This window comes from Hypanus sabinus, chromosome 1 (assembly GCF_030144855.1).
Source record: "Hypanus sabinus isolate sHypSab1 chromosome 1, sHypSab1.hap1, whole genome shotgun sequence".
NCBI classification, from domain to species: domain Eukaryota; kingdom Metazoa; phylum Chordata; class Chondrichthyes; order Myliobatiformes; family Dasyatidae; genus Hypanus; species Hypanus sabinus.
In genome coordinates this window covers 56,956,980-56,978,445 of record NC_082706.1, presented here as the reverse complement: position 1 = coordinate 56,978,445, position 21,466 = coordinate 56,956,980, and the positions used below count along the sequence as shown (strand labels likewise).

At 48.3% G+C, this 21,466-nt stretch overlaps 1 protein-coding gene across 1 annotated transcript in view; it reads right to left on the bottom strand.

Annotated features, from left to right (window-relative positions):
• LOC132394045 (mitochondrial import receptor subunit TOM40 homolog) overlaps nucleotides 1–15,514 on the bottom strand; it is a 37,799-nt gene extending 22,285 nt beyond the window's left edge. Inside the window, exons 1-4 of the mRNA XM_059969700.1 lie at nucleotides 15,141–15,514; nucleotides 12,450–12,517; nucleotides 11,897–11,989; nucleotides 11,494–11,595 (exon numbers count right to left, since the gene is read on the bottom strand). Coding sequence (XP_059825683.1) covers nucleotides 11,494–11,595; nucleotides 11,897–11,989; nucleotides 12,450–12,517; nucleotides 15,141–15,357 — 480 coding nt within the window. The 5' untranslated portion in view covers nucleotides 15,358–15,514. The remainder of the gene's footprint in view (nucleotides 1–11,493; nucleotides 11,596–11,896; nucleotides 11,990–12,449; nucleotides 12,518–15,140) is intronic.
• Between the last annotated feature and the right edge of the window lie 5,952 nt (nucleotides 15,515–21,466).

Sequence of the window (21,466 nt, the reverse complement as noted above, 5' to 3'; positions counted from 1 at the left end):
CAAAAAAAGGCAACTAAAAAAAAGTTATAAGAAGGGAAAAGATAAACTATGAAGATAAAATAGCCAATAATATAAAGCAGGATACAAAAAGTTTTTTTTTTAGTTATATAGAGTAAAAGGAAGGTGAGAGTTGATATTGAACCACCGGAAACTGATGCTGGTGAGATAGCAATGGGGGACAAAAAAACTGGCAGATGAACTTAATAAGTACTTAGTATCAGTCGACACTGGAAGACAGCATCAGTGTGCCAGTGGCCCGTGAGTGTCAGGGAGCAGGAGTGAGTGCCAATGCTACTACAAAGGAAAGGTGCTAGGCAACCTGAAAGGCCTAAGGGTGATAAGTCACCTGGGCCAGGTGGACTACATCCCAGAGCCCTGAGAGTGGTTGCTGAAGAGATAACAGGTGCATTCGTCTCGACCTTTCGATAATCCACTTGATTCTGGCATGGTCCCGGAGGACTGGAAAATTGCAAATGTCACTCCACTTTTTAAGAAGGGAGGAAGGCAAAAGAAAGGAAATTATAGGCCAGTTAGCCAAACTTCAGTAGTTGGGAAAGTGTTGGGAGTCCATAATTAATTATGAAGTTTCGGGGTACCAGGAGACTAATGATAAAACACGTCAAAGTCAGCATGGTTTCTGTGAAGGGAAATCTGTTAGTGTTCTTTGAGGAAGTAACAGGCAGGGTGGACAAAGGAGAGGCAGTAGATGTCATTTACTTGGATTTTCAGAAGTCATTTGATAAGGTGCCACACACTAAGGCTGCTAAACAAGATAAAATCCCACGTCATTACAGGAAAGAATGGCATGGACAAAGGAATGGCTGACAGGCAGGAGGCAGAGAGTGGGAATAAAGGGGGACTTTTCTGGTTTACTGCCAGGGACTAGTGGTGTCCCTCAGAGGTCAATATTGGGACCATTACTTCTCACATTGTTTGTCAATGATTTGGATAATGAAATTGATGGCTTTGTGGCAAAGTTTGCAGATGATAAGAAGATAGGTGAAGGGGTAGGTAGTGCTGAGGAAAATTGGAATGGGCAAAATTGTATAGCAATGCTTTTTGGTAAAATGAACAACAGTGTGGACTATTATCCAAATAGTGTGGTGTGTGGCCAAGTGGTTAAGGTGTTGGACTAGCGATCTGAAGGTTGTGAGTTCGAGCCCCGGCTGAGGCAGCGTATTGTGTCCTTGAGCAAGGCACTTAACCACACATTGCTCCAGTCCACCCAGCTGAAAATGGGGACCGGCAAAATGCTGGGGGTGAACCTCGCAATAGACTGGCGTTCTATCCGGGGAGTCTCGTACTCTCAGTCACTTCACGCCACGGAAACTGGCATAAGCGCCAACCAGATGAGTCTATAAGGCTTGGGACAGACTTTAACTATCCAAATAGGGAGAAGGTTCAATCATCAGAGTGCAGAGGGGCTTCAGAGCCCTCGTGCAAGACTCCAAGGAGGTTAATTTACAGGTTGAATCTGTGGTAAAGAAGGGAAATGCAATGTTATCATTTATTTTAAGGGGAATTTCCGATCAGGGAGAGTGAGGAGGTGATAGATAGGAGCCATAGGCAAATAATCACACTGGAGCCTGGGGAGACAGATAAGTGGGTCACAGTCAGGAGAGGGAAGGGCAAGAGGCAGATACTAGAGAGAACCCCAGCGGCTGTCCCCTTAACAATAAGTACGGGGAAACGGCCGACCTGGGGGAATCAACAGCGGCTACGCCTCAGGCACAGAGTCTGGCCCTGTGGCTCAGAAGGATAGGGAGAAGAAGGCGGCAGCAGTGATAGGGGACTCTATAGTCAGGGGGTCAGACAAGCGATTCTGTGGATGCAGGAAAGAAACTCGGATGGTAGTTTGCCCCCCAGGTGCCAGGGTCCGGGATGTTTCTGATCAGATCGTCTACATCCTGAAGTGAAAAGGAGAACAGCCAGAGGTCGTGGTACATATTGGTATCAACGACATAGGCAGGAAAAGGGAGGAGGTTCTGAAAATGGCCTACAGGGAGTTAGGATGGAAGTTGAGAAGCAGAACCACAAAGGTAGCAATCTCAGGATTACTGCCTGTGTCACGTGACAGTGAGAGTAGGAATAGAAGGTTTAAAAGGAGAGGAGTTTTTCAACAGTCTTTTTAAATCTAAGCGAATGGCTGAGAGTGAAGGAGTAAAGGCATCTCAGGGAGAAGTCATTTTTTTTTACTGCTCGGGGGAAAAGAGGCCAGAAGCGCAGGTGCGTGACGTAGAGCGCCAAACGTTTAAAAAAAAAAGACCGCCATATCCGGCGGGTAGTGGAGTGAGAAGGGATCAGAGTGGAACGACTTTGGCGCAACAGGCTTCGGTGTGAACAGGCAGAGGCGAGGGTAGGTTCCGGTAAGTTTTGTTTTGTTTGTTTAGAGTAGAGAGAATGCCATGCAGGATGTTGGAATGCTCCTCTTGCAGGACGTGGGAAGTCCTGTGTCCCTACCAACGACACCTGCAAGAAGTGCATCCAGCTGCAGCTCCTAACAAACCACGTTAGGGAACTGGAGCAGGAGCTGGATGACCTCCGGATCATTCGGGAGAATGAGGAGTTTATAGATAGTACCTACAGGGAGGTGGTTCCGCCAAAGGAGCAGCGCACAGGTAATTGGGTTACCGTCAGGCGAGGGAAGGGGAAAGGGCAGGCAGAGCAGGGCTCCCCTGTGGCCGTTCCCCTCAACAACAAGTATACCGATTTGGATACTGTTGGGGGGAATGACTTACCTGGGACAAGCCGCGGAAGCCAGATCTCTGGCACTGTCTGGTGCTGCAGTGCAGAAGGGAGGGGGGAGGAAGAGAAGAGTGGTAGTGATAGGGGACTTGATAGTCATGTACAGACAGGAGGATCTGTGGTCGTGACAGAGACTCCCAGGTGGTTTGCTGCCTCCCGGTGCCAGGGTCAGGGATGTCTCTGATCATGTGTACAGCATTCTGAATTGGGAGGGTGAGCAGCCAGATGTCATGGTACACATCGGTACCAACGACGTAGGAAGAAAGAGTGAGGAGGTCCTGAAGAGTGAGTGTAGAGAGCGTGGTAGGAAGTTAAAAAGCAGGACCTCGAGGGTGGTAATCTCAGGATTGCTACCTGTGCCACGTGCCAGTGAGGGTCAGAATAGGATGCTCTGGAGGATGAACACGTGGCTGAGGAACTGGTGTAGGGGGCAGGGTTTCAGATTTCAGGATCATTGGGACCTCTTCTGGGGCAGGTGGGACCTGTACAAGAGAGACAACTTACACCTGAACTACCGGGGGACCAATATCCTTGCAGGGAGGTTTGTTAGTGCTATTGGTGGGGGGAGGGGGGGGGTTAAACTAGATTTGCAGGGGGCTGGGAACCAGACTGCCAGAGTAGATAGTGGAATGGGGCTGAAAATAAATGATGTTAAAGGTTCATGCAAAGTCACAAATAGAAGGGTTGTATGAGGTGATAATAATCTTCTGAGATGTGTCTATTTCAATGCGAGGAGTATTGTGGGGAAGGCTGACAGATTAGAGGGCTTGTCTACCGAGGCCATATGGGTGGAGCTGAGAAACAGGAAAGGTATGACCACATTAATGGAGTTGTATTATAGACCACCACCAGTCAGCGAGAATTGGAGGAACAAATCTGCGGACAGATAGCAGACAACTGCAGGAAACAAAGTTGTGATAGTAGGGGATTTGAAATTTCCATGTATTGATTGGGACTCTCATATTGTTAAAGGTTTAGACAAGTTAGAATTTGTAAAATGTGTTCAGGAAAGTTTTCTAAATCAATATATAGAGGTATCAACTAGAGAGAATGCAATATTAGATCTCCTATTAGGAAATGAGTTAGGGCAGGTGACGAAAGTGTGCGTAGGGGAACACTTTGGTTCCAGTGATCATAACGTCATTAGATTCAACTTGATCATGGATAAAGATAGGTCTGGCCCTCGGGTTGAGGGTCCAAACTGGCAAAAGACCAAATTTGAAGAAATGAGAAAGGATCTAAAAAGCGTGTGTTGGGACAAGGATGCGATTGGTAAGTGGAAGGCTTTCAAAGGAGAAATTTTGAGAGTGCAGAGATTGTATGTTCTTGTCAGTGTTAAAGGCAAAATGAATAAGAATAAGGAACCTTGGTTCTCAAAGGATATTGGAACTCTGATAAAGAAGAAGAGAGAGATATATGACATGTAAAGGAAACAGGGAGCAAATAAAGTGCTTAAGGAGTATAAAAAGTGCAAAAAAATACTTAAGAAAGAAATCAGGAGTGCTAAAAGAAGACATGAGGTTGCTTTGGCAGTCAAGGTGAAGGATAATCCAAAGAGCTTCTACAGGTATATTAAGAGCAAAAGGATAGTAAGGAATAAAATTGGTCCTCTTGAAGATCAGAGTGGTTGGCTATGTATGGAACCAAAAGAAATGGGGGAAGATCTTAAATAGGTTTTTTGCGTCTGTATTTACTAAGGAAACTAGCATGGCGTCAATGGAAATAAGGCAAACAAGTAGGGAGGTCATGGAACCTATACAGATCGAAGAGGAGGAGGTGTTTGCTATTTGGAGGCACATCAGAGTAGATAAATCTCCAGGACCTGACAGGGTATTCTCTCGGACCTTGAAGGAGACTAGTATTGAAACTGCAGGGGCCCTGGCAGATATACTTAAAATGTCGGTATCTACGGGTGAGGTGCTGTTGGATTGGAGGATAGCTCATGTCGTTCCATTGTTTAAAAAAGGATCTAAAAGTAATCCGGGAAATTATAGGCCGGTAAATTTTTGGAAGGAGTACTAAGAGATAGGATTTACAAGTATTTGTATAGACAGGGACTTATTAGGGAGAGTAAACATGGCTTTGTGCATGGTAGGTCATATTTAACAAATCTATTAGAGTTTTCTGAGGAGGTTACAAGGAAAGTGGATAAAGGGAAGGCAGTGGATGTTGTCTACATGGACTTCAGTAAGGTCTTTGACAAGGTCCCGTATGGGAGGTTAGTTAAGAAGATTCTGTCGCTAGGTACACATGGAGAGGTAGTAAATTGGATTAGACATTGGCTCAATGGGAGAAGTCAGTGAGTGGTAGTGGAGGATTGCTTCTCCGAGTGGAGGCCTGTGACCAGTGGTATGGCACAGGGATCAGTGCTGTGTCCATTGTTATTTGTCATCTATATCAATGATCTGGATGATAATGTGGCAAATTGGATCAGCAAATTTGCTGGTGATACAAAGATTGGAGGTGTAGTGGACAGTAAGGAAGGTTTTCAAAGCTTGCAGAGGGATTTGGACCAACTGGAAAAATGGGCTGAAAAATGGCAGATGGAGTTTAATACAGACAAGTGTGAGGTATTGCACTTTGGAAGGAAAAACCAGGGTAGAACATACAAGGTAAATGGTAGGGCACTGAGGAGTGCAGTAGAGCAGAGGGATCTGGGAATACAGATACAAAATTCCCTAAAAGTGGTGTTGCGGGTAGATAGGGTCATAAAGAGAGCTTTTGGTACATTGGCCTTTATAAATCAAAGTATTGAGTATAAGAGTTGCAATGTTATGGTGAGGTTGTATAAGGTATTGGTGAGACCGAATTTGGAGTACTGTGTGCAGTTTTGGTCACCTAATTACAGGAAGGATATTAATAAGGTTGAAAGAGTGCAGAGATGGTTTACAAGGACGTTGCTGGGACTTGAGAAACTGAGTTACAGAGAAAGGTTGAATAGGTTAGGACTTTTTTCCCTGGAGCGTAGGAGAATGAGTGATGATTTGATAGAGGCATATAAAATTATGATGGGTATAGATAGAGTGAATGCAAGCAGGCTTTTTCCACTGAGGCTAGGGGAGGAAAAAACCAGAGGACATGGGTTAAGGGTGAAGGGGGGTAAAGCTTAATGGGAACATTAGGGGGGGGGCTTCTTCACACAGAAAGTCGTTGGAGTGTGGAATGAGCTGCCAGATGAAGTGGTAAATGCAGGCTCACTTTTAACATTTGAGAAAACCTTGGACAGTTACATGGATGAGAGGTGTATGGAGGGATATGGTCCAGGTGCAGGTCAGAGGGACTAGGCAGAAAAATGGTTCAGCACAGCCAAGAAGGGCTGAAAGGCCTGTTTCTGAGCTGTAATGTTCTATGGTTCCAATGAGGTGGAGGGTAAATGCGTGGCTGAGGGATTGGAGCAGAGGGCAGGGATTCAGATTTCTGGATTATTGGGACTCTTTTGGGGTAGGTGTGACCTGTATAGAAAGGATGGATTGCACTTGAATCCGAGGGGCTAATATCCTGGCTGGGAGGTTTCCTAAGGCAATTGGAGAGAGTTTAAACTAGAACAGCTGGGGGTGGGAACCGAGCTGAAGAGACGGAGGAAGGGGCAGTTGGCTCACAAACAGAGAAAGCTTGGACACAGTGCAAGAGGGAGGATAGGCAGGTGATAGAGAAGGGACACGTTCAGGCTGATGGTTTGAGATGTGTCTATTTTAATGCAAGGAGTATTATGAACAAAGCGGATGAGCTTAGAATGTGGATCAGCACTTGGAGCTATGATGTTGTGGCCATTACAGAGACTTGGATGGCTCAGGGAGAGGAATGGCTACTTCAACTGCTGGGCTTTAGATGTTTCGGAAAGGGCAGGGAGGAAGGCAAAAGAGGTGGGGGCGTGGCAATGTTGATCAGAGATAGTGTCACGGCTGCAGAGAAGGAGGAACTTACAGAGGGATTGTCTACGGAGTCTCTATGGGTGGAAGTTAAGAACAGGAAGGGGTCAATAACTACTGGGTATTTTTTTTATATAGACCACCCCAATAGTAACAAGGACATTGAGGAGCAGATAGGGAGACAGATTCTGGAAAGGTGTAATAATAACAGGGTTGTTGTGGATGGAGATTTTAATTTCCCAAATATCGATGGCATCTCCCAAGAGCAAAGGGTTTAGATGGGGTGGAGTTTGTTAGGTGTGTTCAAAAAGGTTTCTTGACACAATATGTAGATAAGCCTATAAGAGGGAAGGCTGTACATGATCTGGTATTGGGAAATGAACCTGGTCAGGTGCCAGGTCTCTCAGTGGGAGAGCATTTTGGAGATTGTGATCACAATTCTATCTCCTTTACCATAGCACTGGAGAGAGATAGGAACAGACAAGTTAGAAAAACGATAAATTGGAGTAAGGGGAAATATGAGGCTATAAGGCAGGAACTTAGAAGCATAAATTGGAAATAGATGTTCTAAGGGATACGTACCAAAGAAATGTGGCAAATGTTCAGGGGATATTTGCTTGTGGTTCTGTGCAGATATGTTCCAATGAGACAGGGAAAGGATGGTAAGGTACAGGAACCGTGGTGTACAAAGGCTGTTGTAAATCTAGTCAAGAAGAAAAGAGCTAATGAAAGGTTCAAAAACCTAGGTATGATAGAGATCTGGAAGACTATAAGGCTGGGAGGAAAGAGCTTAAGAATGAAATTAGGAGAGCAATAAGGGGCTATCAGAAGGCCTTGGTGGGCGGACAGGATTAAGGAAACCTCAAGGCATTCTACAAGTATGACAAGTGCAAGAAGACAAGATGTGTGAGAATAGGACCAATCAAGTGTGACAGTGGAAAAGTGTGTATGGAACCGGAGGGGATAGCAGAGGTATTTAATGAGTACTTTGCTTCAGTATTCACTATGGGAAAGGATCTTGGCGATTGTAGGGATGACTTACAGTGGACTGAAAAGCTTGAGAATGTAGATATTAAGGAAGAGGATGTGCTGGAGCTTTTGGAAAGCATCAAGTTGGATAAGTCACTGCGACCGGACGAGATGTACCCCAGGCTACTGTGGGAGGCAAAGGAGGAAATTTCTGAGCCTCTGGCGATGATCTTTGCTTCATCAATGGGGACAGGAGAGGTTCTGCAGGATTGGAGGGTTGCAGATGTTGCTCCCTTATTCAAGAGAGGGCATAGAGATAGGCCAAAATTATAGACCAGTGAGTCTTACTTCAGTGGTTGATAAGTTGATGGAGAACATCCTGTGAGGCAGGATTTATGAACATTTGGAGAAGCATGATTAAGAATAGTAAGCATAGCTTTGTGAAAGGTTTACGAGCCTGATTGAATTTTTTGAGGATGTGACTAAACACATTGATGAAGGTAAAGCAGTAGATATAGTGTATATTGATTTCAGCAAGGCATTTGATAAGGTACCCCTTGAAAGGCTTATTGAGAAAGTAAGGAAGCATGGGATCCAAGGGGACCTTGCTTTGTGGATCCAGAACTGGCTTGCCCACAGAAGGCAGAGTGGTTGTAGATGGGTCATATTCTGCATGGAGGTTGGTGACCAGTGGTGTGCCTCAGGGTCCTGGGACCCCTACTCTTCGTGATGTTTATAAATGACCTGGATGAGAAACTGGAGGGATGGGCTTGTAAATTTGCTGATGACACAAAGGTTGGGTGTGTTGTGGATAGTGTGAAGGGATGTCAGAGGTTACAGTGGGACATTGATAGGATGGAAAACTGGGCTGAGAAGTGGAAGGTGGAGTTCAACCCAGATAAGTCTGAGGTGGTTCATTTTGGTAGGTCAAAAATGATGACAGAATATAGTATTAATGGTCAGACTCTTGGCAGTGTGGAGGATCAGAGGGATCTTGGGGTCGGAGTCCATAGGACACACAAAGCTGCTGCGCAGGTTGACTCTGTGGTTAAGAAGGAATACGATGCATTGGCCTGCATGAATTGTGGGATTGAGTTTAGGACCTGAGAGGTAATGTTGCAGCTACGTAGGGCCTTGGTCAGACCCCACTTGGAGTATTGTGCTGGATATTCTGGTAATGTCACTACAGGAAGCCATGTGGAAACCATAGAAAGGGTGCAGAGGACATTTACAAGGATGTTGCCTGGATTGGGGGGTGTGCCAACTCAAGCAGGTTGAGTGAACTTGACCTTTTCTCCTTGGAGTGACGGATGATGAGAAGTGACCTGATAGAGGTGTACAAGATGATGAGAGGCATTGATCGTGTGGATAGTCAGAGGCTTTTTCCCAGGGCTGAAATGGCTAGCATGAGAGGGCACAGTTTTAAGGTGCTTGGAACTAGGTACAGAGATGTCAGGGTTAAGTTGTTTAGTTTTACGCAGAGTGGTGAGTACATGGAATGGGCTGCCGGCGACGGTGGTGGAGGCAGATGCAATAGGGTCTTTTAAGAGATTCATGGAGCTTAGAAAAATAGAGGGTTATGGGTAACCCTAGGTAATTTCTAAGGTAAGGACGTGTTCTGTACAGCTTGGTGGGCCAAAGGGCCTGTATTATGCTGTAGGTTTTCTAATATGAAAGCAAGGCTATAATGCTGAGGCTTTATAAGACACTCTCATCAAGCCGCACTTGGAGTATTGTCAACACACACAAAATGCTGGTGGAACACAGCTGGCCAGGCAGCATCTATAAGGAGAAACACTGTTGACGTCTCGGCCCGAAACGTCGACAGCGCTTCTCCCTATAGATGCTGCCTGGCCGGCTGTGTTCCACCAGCATTTTGTGTGAGAAGTAGATAGTTTCCTGATTGTTCGGGGCATCAAAGGATATGGTAACTGGAACGGCTGAATGGCCAAATGGGCTAATTCTGCTCCTATGCCTTATGGCCTTTCTGTAAATGCGTGTTAGAAAGTAAACCCCAGGGGAGTATATGGTGACATATGGAATTGATATTAAATTGCCTTTGAGGTTTGTTATGCCCATCTCCCATTACATCCAACCAGAGCTAATTCAGAAAACCACTGTTCCTATACCCAAAAAGACCAAGGTAACTCGTCTGAACGACTGGTGTCCTGTCGCACTCACCTCAATAATAAGCAAATGCTTTGAGAGGTTGGTCAAGGACGAGATCTGCAGCATGCCAGCACCCAAACTGGACCCCTTACAATTCGCCTACCAACACAACCGATCGACAGACGACGCAATAGCCACTGCTCTACACACCGTCCTTACACAACTGGAGAAGGAGGATGCTTACATGAGAATGCTGTTCTTGGACTGTAGTTCAGCATTCAACACCATAATTCCATCCAGGCTCAACCAGAAACTCAGAGACCTCGGCCTTCACCCTGCCTTGTGCAGCTGGATCCTGGACTTCCTGTCAGATCGCTGAATCGCTCCCTCACCCCTGCCCCTCTGACCCTCAACACAGGTGCCCCTCAGGATTGTAAAGGGAAACCTTGCCTGACAAATCTGTTAGAGTTCTTCGAGCGAGTAACAAGGAAATTGGACAAATGAGAGGCAGGGATGTCCTTTACTTAGATTTTCAGAAGGCTTTTGATAAGGTGTCACACGAGGCTGCTTAACAAGATAAAATCCCATGGCATTACAGGAAAGATACTGGCATGGACAAAGGAATGGCTGGCAGACAGGAGGCAGTGAGTGGGAATAAAGGAAGCCTTTTCTGGTTGGTTGCCAGTGACTAGTGGTGCTCCTCGGGGTCAGTATTGGGACCGCTACTTTTCACATTGTTTGTCAATGATTTAGATAATGGAATTGATGGCTTTGTGGAAAAGTTTGCAGATGATACAAAGTTAGGCAGAGGGGTAGGTAGTGCTGAGAAATCAATGCGATTGAAACAGGACTTAAGACAAATTGGAAGAATGGGCAAAAATGTGGCAAATGCAATACAGTACTGGTCTCGGCCCGAAACGTCGACAGTGCTTCTCCCTATAAATGCTGCCTGGCCTGCTGTATTCCACCAGCATTTTGTGTGTGTTGTTTGAATTTCCAGCATCTGCAGATTTCCTCGTGTTTGTGAGATAATGCTGAAGCTTTTTAAGGCACTAGTCAGGCCACACGGAGGACCGTCAGCAGCTTTGGGCCCCATATCTCAAAAAGGATGTGTTGTCATTGGAGAGAGTCCAGAGGAAGTTCACGAGGATGACTCTGGGAATGAAGGGGTTAACATATGAGCAAAGTTTGGCAGTTTTGGGCCTGTACTCAATGGAATTTAGAAGAAAGCAGGGAGATCTCATTGAAATCTACTAAATATTGCAAGGACTGGATAAGGTGGATGTGGAGACGATGTTTCCCATAGTGGGGGGGGGGGGGGGGGGTGTCCAGGTGTGCAGAGCACAACTTCAAAACTGAGGGGGATCTCTTCAGAACAGAGGTAAGGAGGAAATTTACAGCCGGAGGGTAGTGGATCTGCAGAATGCTCTGCAGCTGTGGAGGCCAATTACGTAGGTATATTGAAAGCGAAAATGGATAGTTTCCTGATCAGTCAGGGCATCAGAGATTATGGTGAGAAGGCAGGTGTTTGTTGTTGAGTGGGATCCGTGATCAGTCATGATGGAATGGCGGAGCACACTTGATTGGCTACGGGTCAGGCCTATTTGCATCACTCCTACCCACCCACACAGCTTCTGATGGACTCGTAAACATTGCGTCTCGGAATTCCCTGGTGGATTTGCAGACTCTCCCACTGCTCCTCGACTTCTGGACAGTTATTATGAATAAAATACCACCCAGCACAAACCGGGGCCTGTGTTCGAAGGGCTGGACACAGAATGCCAGACCGCCGGTCACTCACCTGCAGCACCACTTTGGAGCGGACTCTGTTGGTGACCTGATGGATCACCTGTGCGTTGAGGCTGCCCGTGTTGTCCATGTCGCCAACCAACACTGGAAACGCCTGTAACACGGCACAACACAGTTACACCTTCGGAGCACAGGTACAATGAATCAGGAGATCCCCACTCCCAGGGATCTGTTATATCAAGTCCCCAAAGCCCTGGATCAGATCCCCAGCTGCAACCCCCTCTCAGGATTCTGTTATTCTATATATAACCCCCCACCTGCCCCCTGGATTAGATCCTTACCCACATTGTGTACACCACTTGCCAGCCCCTCTCCAAACACCCGACGCATCCCACACGCGTTGAGCTTCCTGCTCTTTCCTGGCCTTCGCACCATGAAGTGTGTGAGAACCGTACCTCAGTTGGACTAATCTGTTTGCTGCCGACGTACGTGGCTCCGAAATGATAGCTGGACTCCGCCATTGTGCTGAGAGAGACGGTGTGATTGACCTGCGGAAGGAAGGAAGAGTAACATTAGGCAACAACACACAGGACAAGCCTGATTCATTAATGAGCCGTACCACCCAGATTCCACCAACCTAATCGTAGGTCTATTTTGAAAGATCCAACAGCAGGCTCATCGGCCCAGAGTCTGTGCTGGCCACCACCCACTCTTGCCCACGTCCCTCACCCGCCGATCCCATATGTAACTGGGACAGGGGAAAGAACTGGAGCCCCCAGAGGAAAACCTACGGGATCACAGAGAGAACATGCGAACACCGAAGAGTGGCAAAGGTGGGGATCGAACCTGGGTCTCTGGGATCTGGGAGAGCCTCTTCCCACTGCGCAGTAGCTACCTATACCAAAGGCGTCACAGTGCAGAATGGGGGAGGTGGTCAGTGCTGCACACAGCGATAAATCACATAAATCTGTCGGACAGCTGCTGGCCCCTTGAGTTGCCATAACCCACCTGGAAATGATTACTCAGTCCCTTGTTGACGATGAGCTTCACTCCCTCCATCTGGATCGGGAAGAGCTCTGCAAGGAGGAGGAGAGATCAGAACATGCTCAATCCGAACCAGTACCGTACCCTGGTGTTACACAGTGACAGACCCGTCCCCACCGGTACCGTACCCCGGTGTTACACAGTGACAGACCCATTCCCACCGGTACCGTACCCTGGTGTTACACAGTGACAGAACCGTCCCCACCGGTACCGTACCCCGGTGTTACACAGTGACAGACCCATTCCCACCGGTACCGTACCCTGGTGTTACACAGTGACAGAACCGTCCCCACCGGTACCGTACCCCGGTGTTACACAGTGACAGACTCCTCCCCACCAGTACCGTACCCCAGTGTTATACAGTGACAGACCCATTCCCACCAGTACCGTACCCTGGTGTTACACAGTGACAGACCCGTCCCCACCGGTACCGTACCCCGGTGTTACAGAGTGACAGACTCCTCCCCACCGGTACCGTACCCCGGTGTTACACAGTGTCAGACCCGTCCCCACCAGTACTATACCCCATTGTTATACAGTGACAGACCCATCCCCACTGGTACCGTACCCCTGTGTTATACAGTGTCAGACCCGTCCCCACCAGTACTATACCCCATTGTTATACAGTGACAGACCCATCCCCACTGGTACCGTACCCGTGTTATACAGTGTCAGACCTGTCCCCACCAGTACCATACCCCATTGTTATACAGTGACAGACCCATCCCCACCGGTACCGTACTCCGGTGTTATACGGTGAGAGATTCATCCCCACTGGTACTGTACCCCGGTGTTATAGTGACAGACCCATCCCCACCAGTACAGTACCCCGGTGTTACACAGTGACAGACCCGTCCCCACCGGTACCGTACCCCGGTGTTACACAGTGACAGACCCATCCCCACTGGTACCGTACCCCGGTGTTACACAGTGTCAGACCCGTCCCCACCAGTACTATACCCCATTGTTATACAGTGACAGACCCATCCCCACTGGTACCGTACCCCTGTGTTATACAGTGTCAGACCCGTCCCCACCAGTACTATACCCCATTGTTATACAGTGACAGACCCATCCCCACTGGTACCGTACCCGTGTTATACAGTGTCAGACCTGTCCCCACCAGTACCATACCCCATTGTTATACAGTGACAGACCCATCCCCACCGGTACCGTACTCCGGTGTTATACGGTGAGAGATTCATCCCCACTGGTACTGTACCCCGGTGTTATAGTGACAGACCCATCCCCACCAGTACAGTACCCCGGTGTTACACAGTGACAGACCCATTCCCACCGGTACCGTACCCCGGTGTTACACAGTGACAGACTCCTCCCCACCGGTACCGTACCCCGGTGTTATAGTGACAGACCCATCCCCACCAGTACAGTACCCCGGTGTTACACAGTGACAGACCCATTCCCACCGGTACCGTACCCTGGTGTTACACAGTGACAGAACCGTCCCCACCGGTACCGTACCCCAGTGTTATACAGTGACAGACCCATTCCCACCGGTACCGTACCCCGGTGTTACACAGTGACAGACTCCTCCCCACCGGTACCGTACCCCGGTGTTACACAGTGTCAGACCCGTCCCCACCAGTACTATACCCCATTGTTATACAGTGACAGACCCATCCCCACTGGTACCGTACCCCTGTGTTATACAGTGTCAGACCTGTCCCCACCAGTACCATACCCCATTATTATACAGTGACAGACCCATCCCCACTGGTACCGTACCCCTGTGTTATACAGTGTCAGACCCGTCCCCACCAGTACTATACCCCATTGTTATACAGTGACAGACCCATCCCCACTGGTACTGTACCCGTGTTATACAGTGTCAGACCTGTCCCCACCAGTACCATACCCCATTGTTATACAGTGACAGACCCATCCCCACCGGTACCGTACCCCGGTGTTATACGGTGAGAGATTCATCCCCACTGGTACTGTACCCCGGTGTTATAGTGACAGACCCATCCCCACCAGTACAGTACCCCTGTGTTATACAGTTACCGACCCATCCCCACTGGTACTGTACCCTGGTGTTATACAGTGACAGGCCCGTCCCCACTGGTACTATACCCCGGTGTTATACAATGAAAGACCAGCTGGAGGCTCTTACTGCACCTTGGTGTTACACAGCGACAGTATAACAGAAGTGTTATCCACGAACATTTATCCACATTTAATCCTCTACGAGGCCATTCGACTTTTCTTCCATGCTCTCCCTTTCCCCATCACAACAGCTGATCTCCTCCCCCAGAGCCCTCTACCCTCTCAGTATTGGGAAGGCAGAGGGAGATTGGCGTGGGGGTGGGCATGGGTAGAGAATCTCCGGGATCCCCGACTCTCTAGCTGAAGGAGCATCTCTTCAACTATGTCCCGAATAACCAACCCGTCATTCCGAGACAGGGACCCTGGTCTAAGACTCCAGACGTGAGGAAAAGCCCCTACCTACATCACCACCTCATTGAGGCAGCGGGAAGAGGACCGTGTAGGAGAAAGTAAGAGGGAAGGGCAGGAAACGATGGTGGTTAAGAGGAGAGGGAGCTCTGGGGTAATATAGGGGAGAGAGGTCACTAGGCTGAAGGGGGTCAGAATGGGATGACCCTGTGCAGAGCGACCGGAGGGGCACATTTCTACCTTTGCACTTGCGGTGACACTCCTCGAAGGTGCCGGGGTTCGGGAGTCCGCCGACAGCGCCGGCTCCGCTCCCGTTACCGGTCGCAGGCCCGATCCCCGCCGCCGCCGCCCGCTGCTGCTCCGGGCCCGATACCGGCGGCACCGCGAACCCTGGCGGCACTGAGAAGCCGGCGCCGGCGCCGGGCACGGGTGAGCCAGCCGCAAATACGTTGCCCATGCTCGGGGAGGTGGTTCACCGCCCAGTGCCTGGAGATTGAACGGGGTCTCGCTAATCCCACACCGCCGCTCCCGGCGGCCAACCGGCAGAGGTCCACGGTAAGGCACGCAGCGCCGCCAAGCCCGGGGCGCCCTCCTCCCGCCCCACGCCTTGGCCTTCTGCTCCTCCCATTGGCCACTGGCCTCCGACGACGTCAGCACGCCGCCCTTCCACTGGTCTAATTCCGGTGTCAATCCTCGGCAGAGGTTTGCTAGGCTGACGCTTACCCCCCACCTTCCTCCCGGCGCCCTAACTTGTGCGTTGCCGCTCGGCCCGCCCCTGTCTGGCCATTGGCTAGTTGCTCGCCACCCGTCACGCCCATTGGCTGTCCGCTCTGCCCGTCAGAAGGGCCTCGTTCCAAGGTAGGTTGAGCGGCGGACCCATGTGCTTGTGAAGGTCAGGAGCCAAGTCGCAGCCATTGCGAATGAATGGGGGAAAGATCGGCGTCGTTGCCGGCCTCCGAGGGTGTGCCAGCGGCGCGGCGCGGCTGCACGCACGCTGCGGCATGTGATGCTGCAGAGAAGCTGCCGGTCCTGCTGAGGATGGCTTTACTCGCTGTCGGTGGCTGGGGTCTGCACATCGTGAGCCGGGGGATGATTGCAGGCCTAAAACAACTGTAGCAACCTCGGGAAATTGCATTAATCTTTTGAGGAAATAAAACTTCTGGGAAGTTAGCAGAGGGCGGGGCATTGCACTTGGAAATACTCTGAGAGGGCTAGTGTATACTCATAGGGGCAAGTGGCCTCCTTCCCTGTTGTGATGACACGCATCAGAAAATGGAGAGAGTGAGGAATGCCTTTGGATGGAAAATCCGACAAAAGAGGGTGGATTCAGCCCATTAAAGCCCCCCCAACCACTGAGCACATCTACATGCAAAGCAGCATCCATCATCAGAGATCCCCAGCACTCAGGCCATGCTCTCCCTGCTGCCTTCAGGTATAAAGTACCAGAGCCTCAGGACTCGCACCATCAGGTTCAAGAACAGTTACTACCTCCAACCATCAGGCTCTTGAACAAAAGGGGATAACTATACTCACTAGCCCGTCCATTGAGATATTTCCACAGCCAATGATCTCACGTTAAGGACCCTTGTTACTTTATGTTCTCATTATTTATTACCAGTTGGTGATATTTGCATCTGCACAGCTTGTTGTCTTCTGCACTCCAGTTGATCTTTCATTTGATCCTGTATACCCACAAAAACCTGAATCCTATTGTATATGGTGACATATATATGTACTTTGATTAAAAAATTACTGACCTTTGAACTTCTGAAGAGGGAGCGTGGTGTGGAGAGGGTAGGTTGACATGGAGGGAGTGCTGCACTCTCCTTGGTTATATTTACTAATTGACTCTCAGCATCTACTGACCTGTCCTCTAGGGATCTGAGATGATTCAGTAAAGCTGCCACATTCTTGTAAACCCTCATCGACTTCTCTTCCTGCTGCCTCAGGAAAACAGCCAATATGACCAAGCACCCCTCAAAACTCAGTCATTCTACCCTCTTCCCATTCTGTTGGGTAGAAGATCCAAAAGCTCAAGTCATGCATCACCAGGCTCACGGGCAGTGTCCCGCTATTATCAGACTCTTGAATGGACACTAAAGATAATTTCTTGATCCCACACTCTCCCATCAACTGAGTGATAAAGTTACCCTTCCTGTTCTCCCTGAATATTTCATCTTTCACCCTGAACTTTAGTTCCAGTCTCACCCAAACTTGGTAGGAAAAGACTCTAAGCAAACCACTCAAAGTGCTGGAGGAGCTCAGCAGGCCGGGCAGCATCAATGGAAAAGAGTACAGTCGATGTTTCAGGCTGAGACCTGTCATCAGTGCTGATGCTGCTGGACCTGCTGACTTCCTCCAGCAGTTTGTGTGTGTTGCTCAGATCTCCAGCGTCTGCAGATTCTCTCTTGTTTGTGATCGCAGTAACTCCGTCTATTCCACAGAACTGCATACGCGGCACTGTCTCAGTCTGCTATGTATGGCATGATCACACACCAACCAAGCTTTTACTGTACAGCAGAAAATTTGCAGATGCCGGACATCCAAGGCAAAACATAAAATATTGGAGGAAATGAGCAACATCTATGAAAATGAATAAACAGTCAACATCTCAGACCTCTGTACCTTGTTTCCATCTGATAATAATAAGCCAATTACCCTTGTCTGCCAGAATAAAGTTCGGTGTAAGACCAGAGGACAGAGCCTCAGAACACAGCAACATCTCTTTAGAACAGATGAGCTAGAAAATCAAGTGTTAGAGGGTGGTGAGTGGAATTCGTTGTCACATCGTTGCATGTATTGAAAATGGAGGTTGATGGGTTCTTGATAAGTAAGTGTCAAAGGTTATGGGAGAAAGGCAGGAGAATGGGTTTGAGAAGGATAATAAATCTGCTATAGGGCAGACTCAATGGGCTGAATGGTCTTATTCTGCTCCTATGTCTAATGGCTTCGTAGTTGTGGACTCACTTTTGTGAACTTCAGTTCTGAATGTTGTTGGCTTCCTGTTATTTGCAGGAATTGTTTTTTTTTCCCGTACATTTGGTGTTTGATGGTCTTTTTTAAAGTGGGTTCTACTGGGTTTCACATTCCCCCCCCCCCACTACTTTTAAATCTCTTACTATCTTTCCTTTTGGTTAGTCCTGACGAAGGGTCTCGGCCCGAAACGTCGACAGCGCTTCTCCCTATAGATGCTGCCTGGCCTGCTGCGTTCCACCGGCATTTTGTGTGTGTTGTTGTTTGAATTTCCAGCACCTGCAGATTTCCTCGTGTTCTACTGGGTTTGTTTGTTCTATGGCTGCCTGTAAGGACGGAATCTCAAGGTTGAATACAGTGTACAGTCTTTGATAATAAATGTCCTCAGAACTTTGGTCTCATGATTCCTCTAAACTCCAGAGAATATAGACCCATAAGCTCCGGACAGTGCAGATCCCTCAGTAATGAGCATGGTGACCCTCCCCTGGACAACCCCCAAAGCTCTTCTATCATGTTGTAAGTAAGGGTACAACATCTGTGGAGCTGCCCAGGTGATACCCAGCCTCGGAATGGCCAAGTTACCTGCACTGACCCTTCACAGACCCACGGAGAACAGGCTTGGGAAAGACTGAAGGCGAGGGTGAATTGTTTTAATCCGGTTCGGAGGGTTATGATTTAAAGTGTTTAAAGGGGGTGTGTCTGGTGCCAGTCCTGGCAATTCCCAAGTATCTGCATTGTTCTGGGTGGTGCCTGTGTGTTTTCCATCACTGCAGCATTACATCACCATCACAGAACAGTACAGCACAGGAACAAGTCCTGTTGCCTTGCCCACCATGTTGTGCCGAACTAATTAAACTAGTAATTAAATTCCTATCTAAACTAATCCCCTCTGTCTGCACAATCTCCATATCCCTCCATTGCCCACACATTCATGTGTGTGTCTAACACACTAATCCCCTCTGTCTACACAATGTCCATATCCCTCCATTCCTCACACATTCATGTGTGTGTCTGACAGACTAATCCCCTCTATCAACACAATGTCCATATCCCTCCATTCCCCACACATTCATGTGTGTGTCTGACACACTAATCCCCTCTGTCTACAGAATGTCCATATCCCTCCATTCCCCACACATTCATGTGTGTGTCTAACACACTAATCCCCTCTGTCTACACAATGTCCATATCCCTCCATTCCTCACACATTCATGTGCCTGACACACTAATCCCCTCTGTCTACACAATGTCCATATCCCTCCATTCCTCACACATTCATGTGTGTGTCTAACACACTAATCCCCTCTGTCTACACAATGTCAATATCCCTACATTCCCCACACATTCTGTTCCCCCTGTAATGCACATTCAGCTCTTGTGATTTTTGGACATTGAGGGAGTGGTGGTTATTTTGGCACCACTGTGTCAGGGTGTCAGCCTCTCCTCTCGGCTGTTTCATTACCTCTAAAAATAAGGCCAATCAGTCGTGTCATCTGCGAATTTGGTCAGCAGATTGGAGCTGTGTGTGGCAGCAGGGCTGTGGGTGTACAGGGGACTCAGGACACACCCATGGGGGCATCTGTGTTGAGGATCAGAGGTGAGGGAGCCCATCCTTACCATGTGCCGGTGTTCCCATAGGACGTCTGGGATCCAGCTGCACAAGGCGGGGTGCAGACCGAGCACTTAGAGCTTCCTATCAAGTCTGGAGGGGATTATGGTGTTGAATGCTGAACTGTAGTCCAGGAACGGCATTCTAACGTATGCATCCCTCTTCTCCAGGTGAGTGCGGACGGTGTGGCTATGGGGTCAGCAGTTGACCGGTTCCTTTGGTAGGCGAATTGTAGGGGGGCTAATGTGCGTTGTAGTACCCAGCAGATGCAGCGTTTAACCAGCCTCTCAATCCATTTGCTTATAATTGAGGTGAGTGCGACAGGGCGCCAATCGTTCAGGCATGCTATCTTGGTTTTCTTAGGTACAGGGACAATGATGGACAATTGCATTACATTAGGGAGATTAATAAGATCTGGGTTATTACAGAACACCCAATCTCAGGTAGCCTTTCCTTGCAAGCTCAACCACAATCTGCTCTAAACAGCCATTTTGTAGGTATTCAAAAAATTCCCTCTCTTGCGATCTGACACCAACGGGATTTTCCCAATCCCCTTGCGTATTGAGGTCCCCCATTACAATGGGTCATTACCCTTATTGCTCGCTTCCAGCTCCCTCAGTGACACATCCTGGCCACTACTGGGAGGCTTATATATGATTCCCATCATGCTTTGTTTTACCTTTGCAGTTTTGTTACTCCACCCACAAAGATTCAACATTCTCTGACCCGATGTCACCTCTTTCTAAAGAAGTAATTCTCTTTAACAACAGAGCCACACCACCGCCTATGCCTTCCTGCCTGTCCTTTCGATACGAAGTTTGTCCTTTGATGTTAAGCTCCCAACTGTGGCCGTCTTTCAGCCACAACTCAGTGATGCCCACATCATACCGACCAATCTCTAATTGCACCAGCAGTTCATCCACCTTATTCTGAATGTTACATGCATTTAAGTACAGCACCTTTAGTCCTGTACTCTTCACCATTTTGAATTTTGTCTCAGTGGTACAGTTTAACTCTTCGCTCGGTCTGCATTTGTACCCAATCATTGGCTTGTCCTTCCTTACATTCATGTTACACCCATCATCTGCTTGTAAACCTGCTGGCTCATCCTCAGCTCCATCACCCTGGTTCCCATCCCCCCGCCATATTAGTTTAAACCACCCCCAACAGTAAAGATTAGATTAGATTCAACTTTATTGTCATTGTGCCGAGTACAGATACAAAGTCAATGAAATGCAGATAGCATCTGACCAGAAATGCAAAGAATAGTGTTATTTACAAAATAACTGCGAATATAAAGTAAGTGATATAGCATACAAATATAAAAGTACTGAGACGGTACAATTTGGGTACAATACTGCTTAGCGCTGTGATGTGAGGGTCAGCAGGGTCACAGCCTCAGGGAAGAAGCCCTTCCTGTGCCTGCTGGTGCGTGAGTGGAGGCTCCTGGAGCGTCTGCCGGATGGGAGGAGAGTAGAAAGTCCATGGTTAGGGTGAGATGCCTCCTTCATAATGCTTTTCACCCTGCCCAGGTAGCGTTTATGGTAGATGTTCTCAATGGTGGGCAGTTGGGTAAATCAATGAGAAACCACCCCCAACAGGACCGAGAACAGCCAATGTGCAAAACACAACAAACAGCAAATACACAGATAAAGGGAACAAAGAAATAAATAATAAAAATTGAAAACGTTGAGATGAAGTGTCCTTGAAAGTGAGTCCATAAGTTGTAGGAACAGATAGTTCAGTGATGGGGCAAGTGAAGTTCAGTGGTTACCCCCTCTGATTCAAGAGGCTGATGGTTGAGGTTGCTGGTAACAGTTTCTGAACTTGGTGGTGTGGATATGAGGCTCCTGTACCTTCTTTCTGATGGCAGCAGTGAGAAGACAGCATGTCCTGGGTGGTGGGGGGTGTGAGTCCTTGATGATGGACGCTGCTTTCCGGCATGTAGATGTGCTCAGTAATGATACTCTGCTAAATTGGAGAT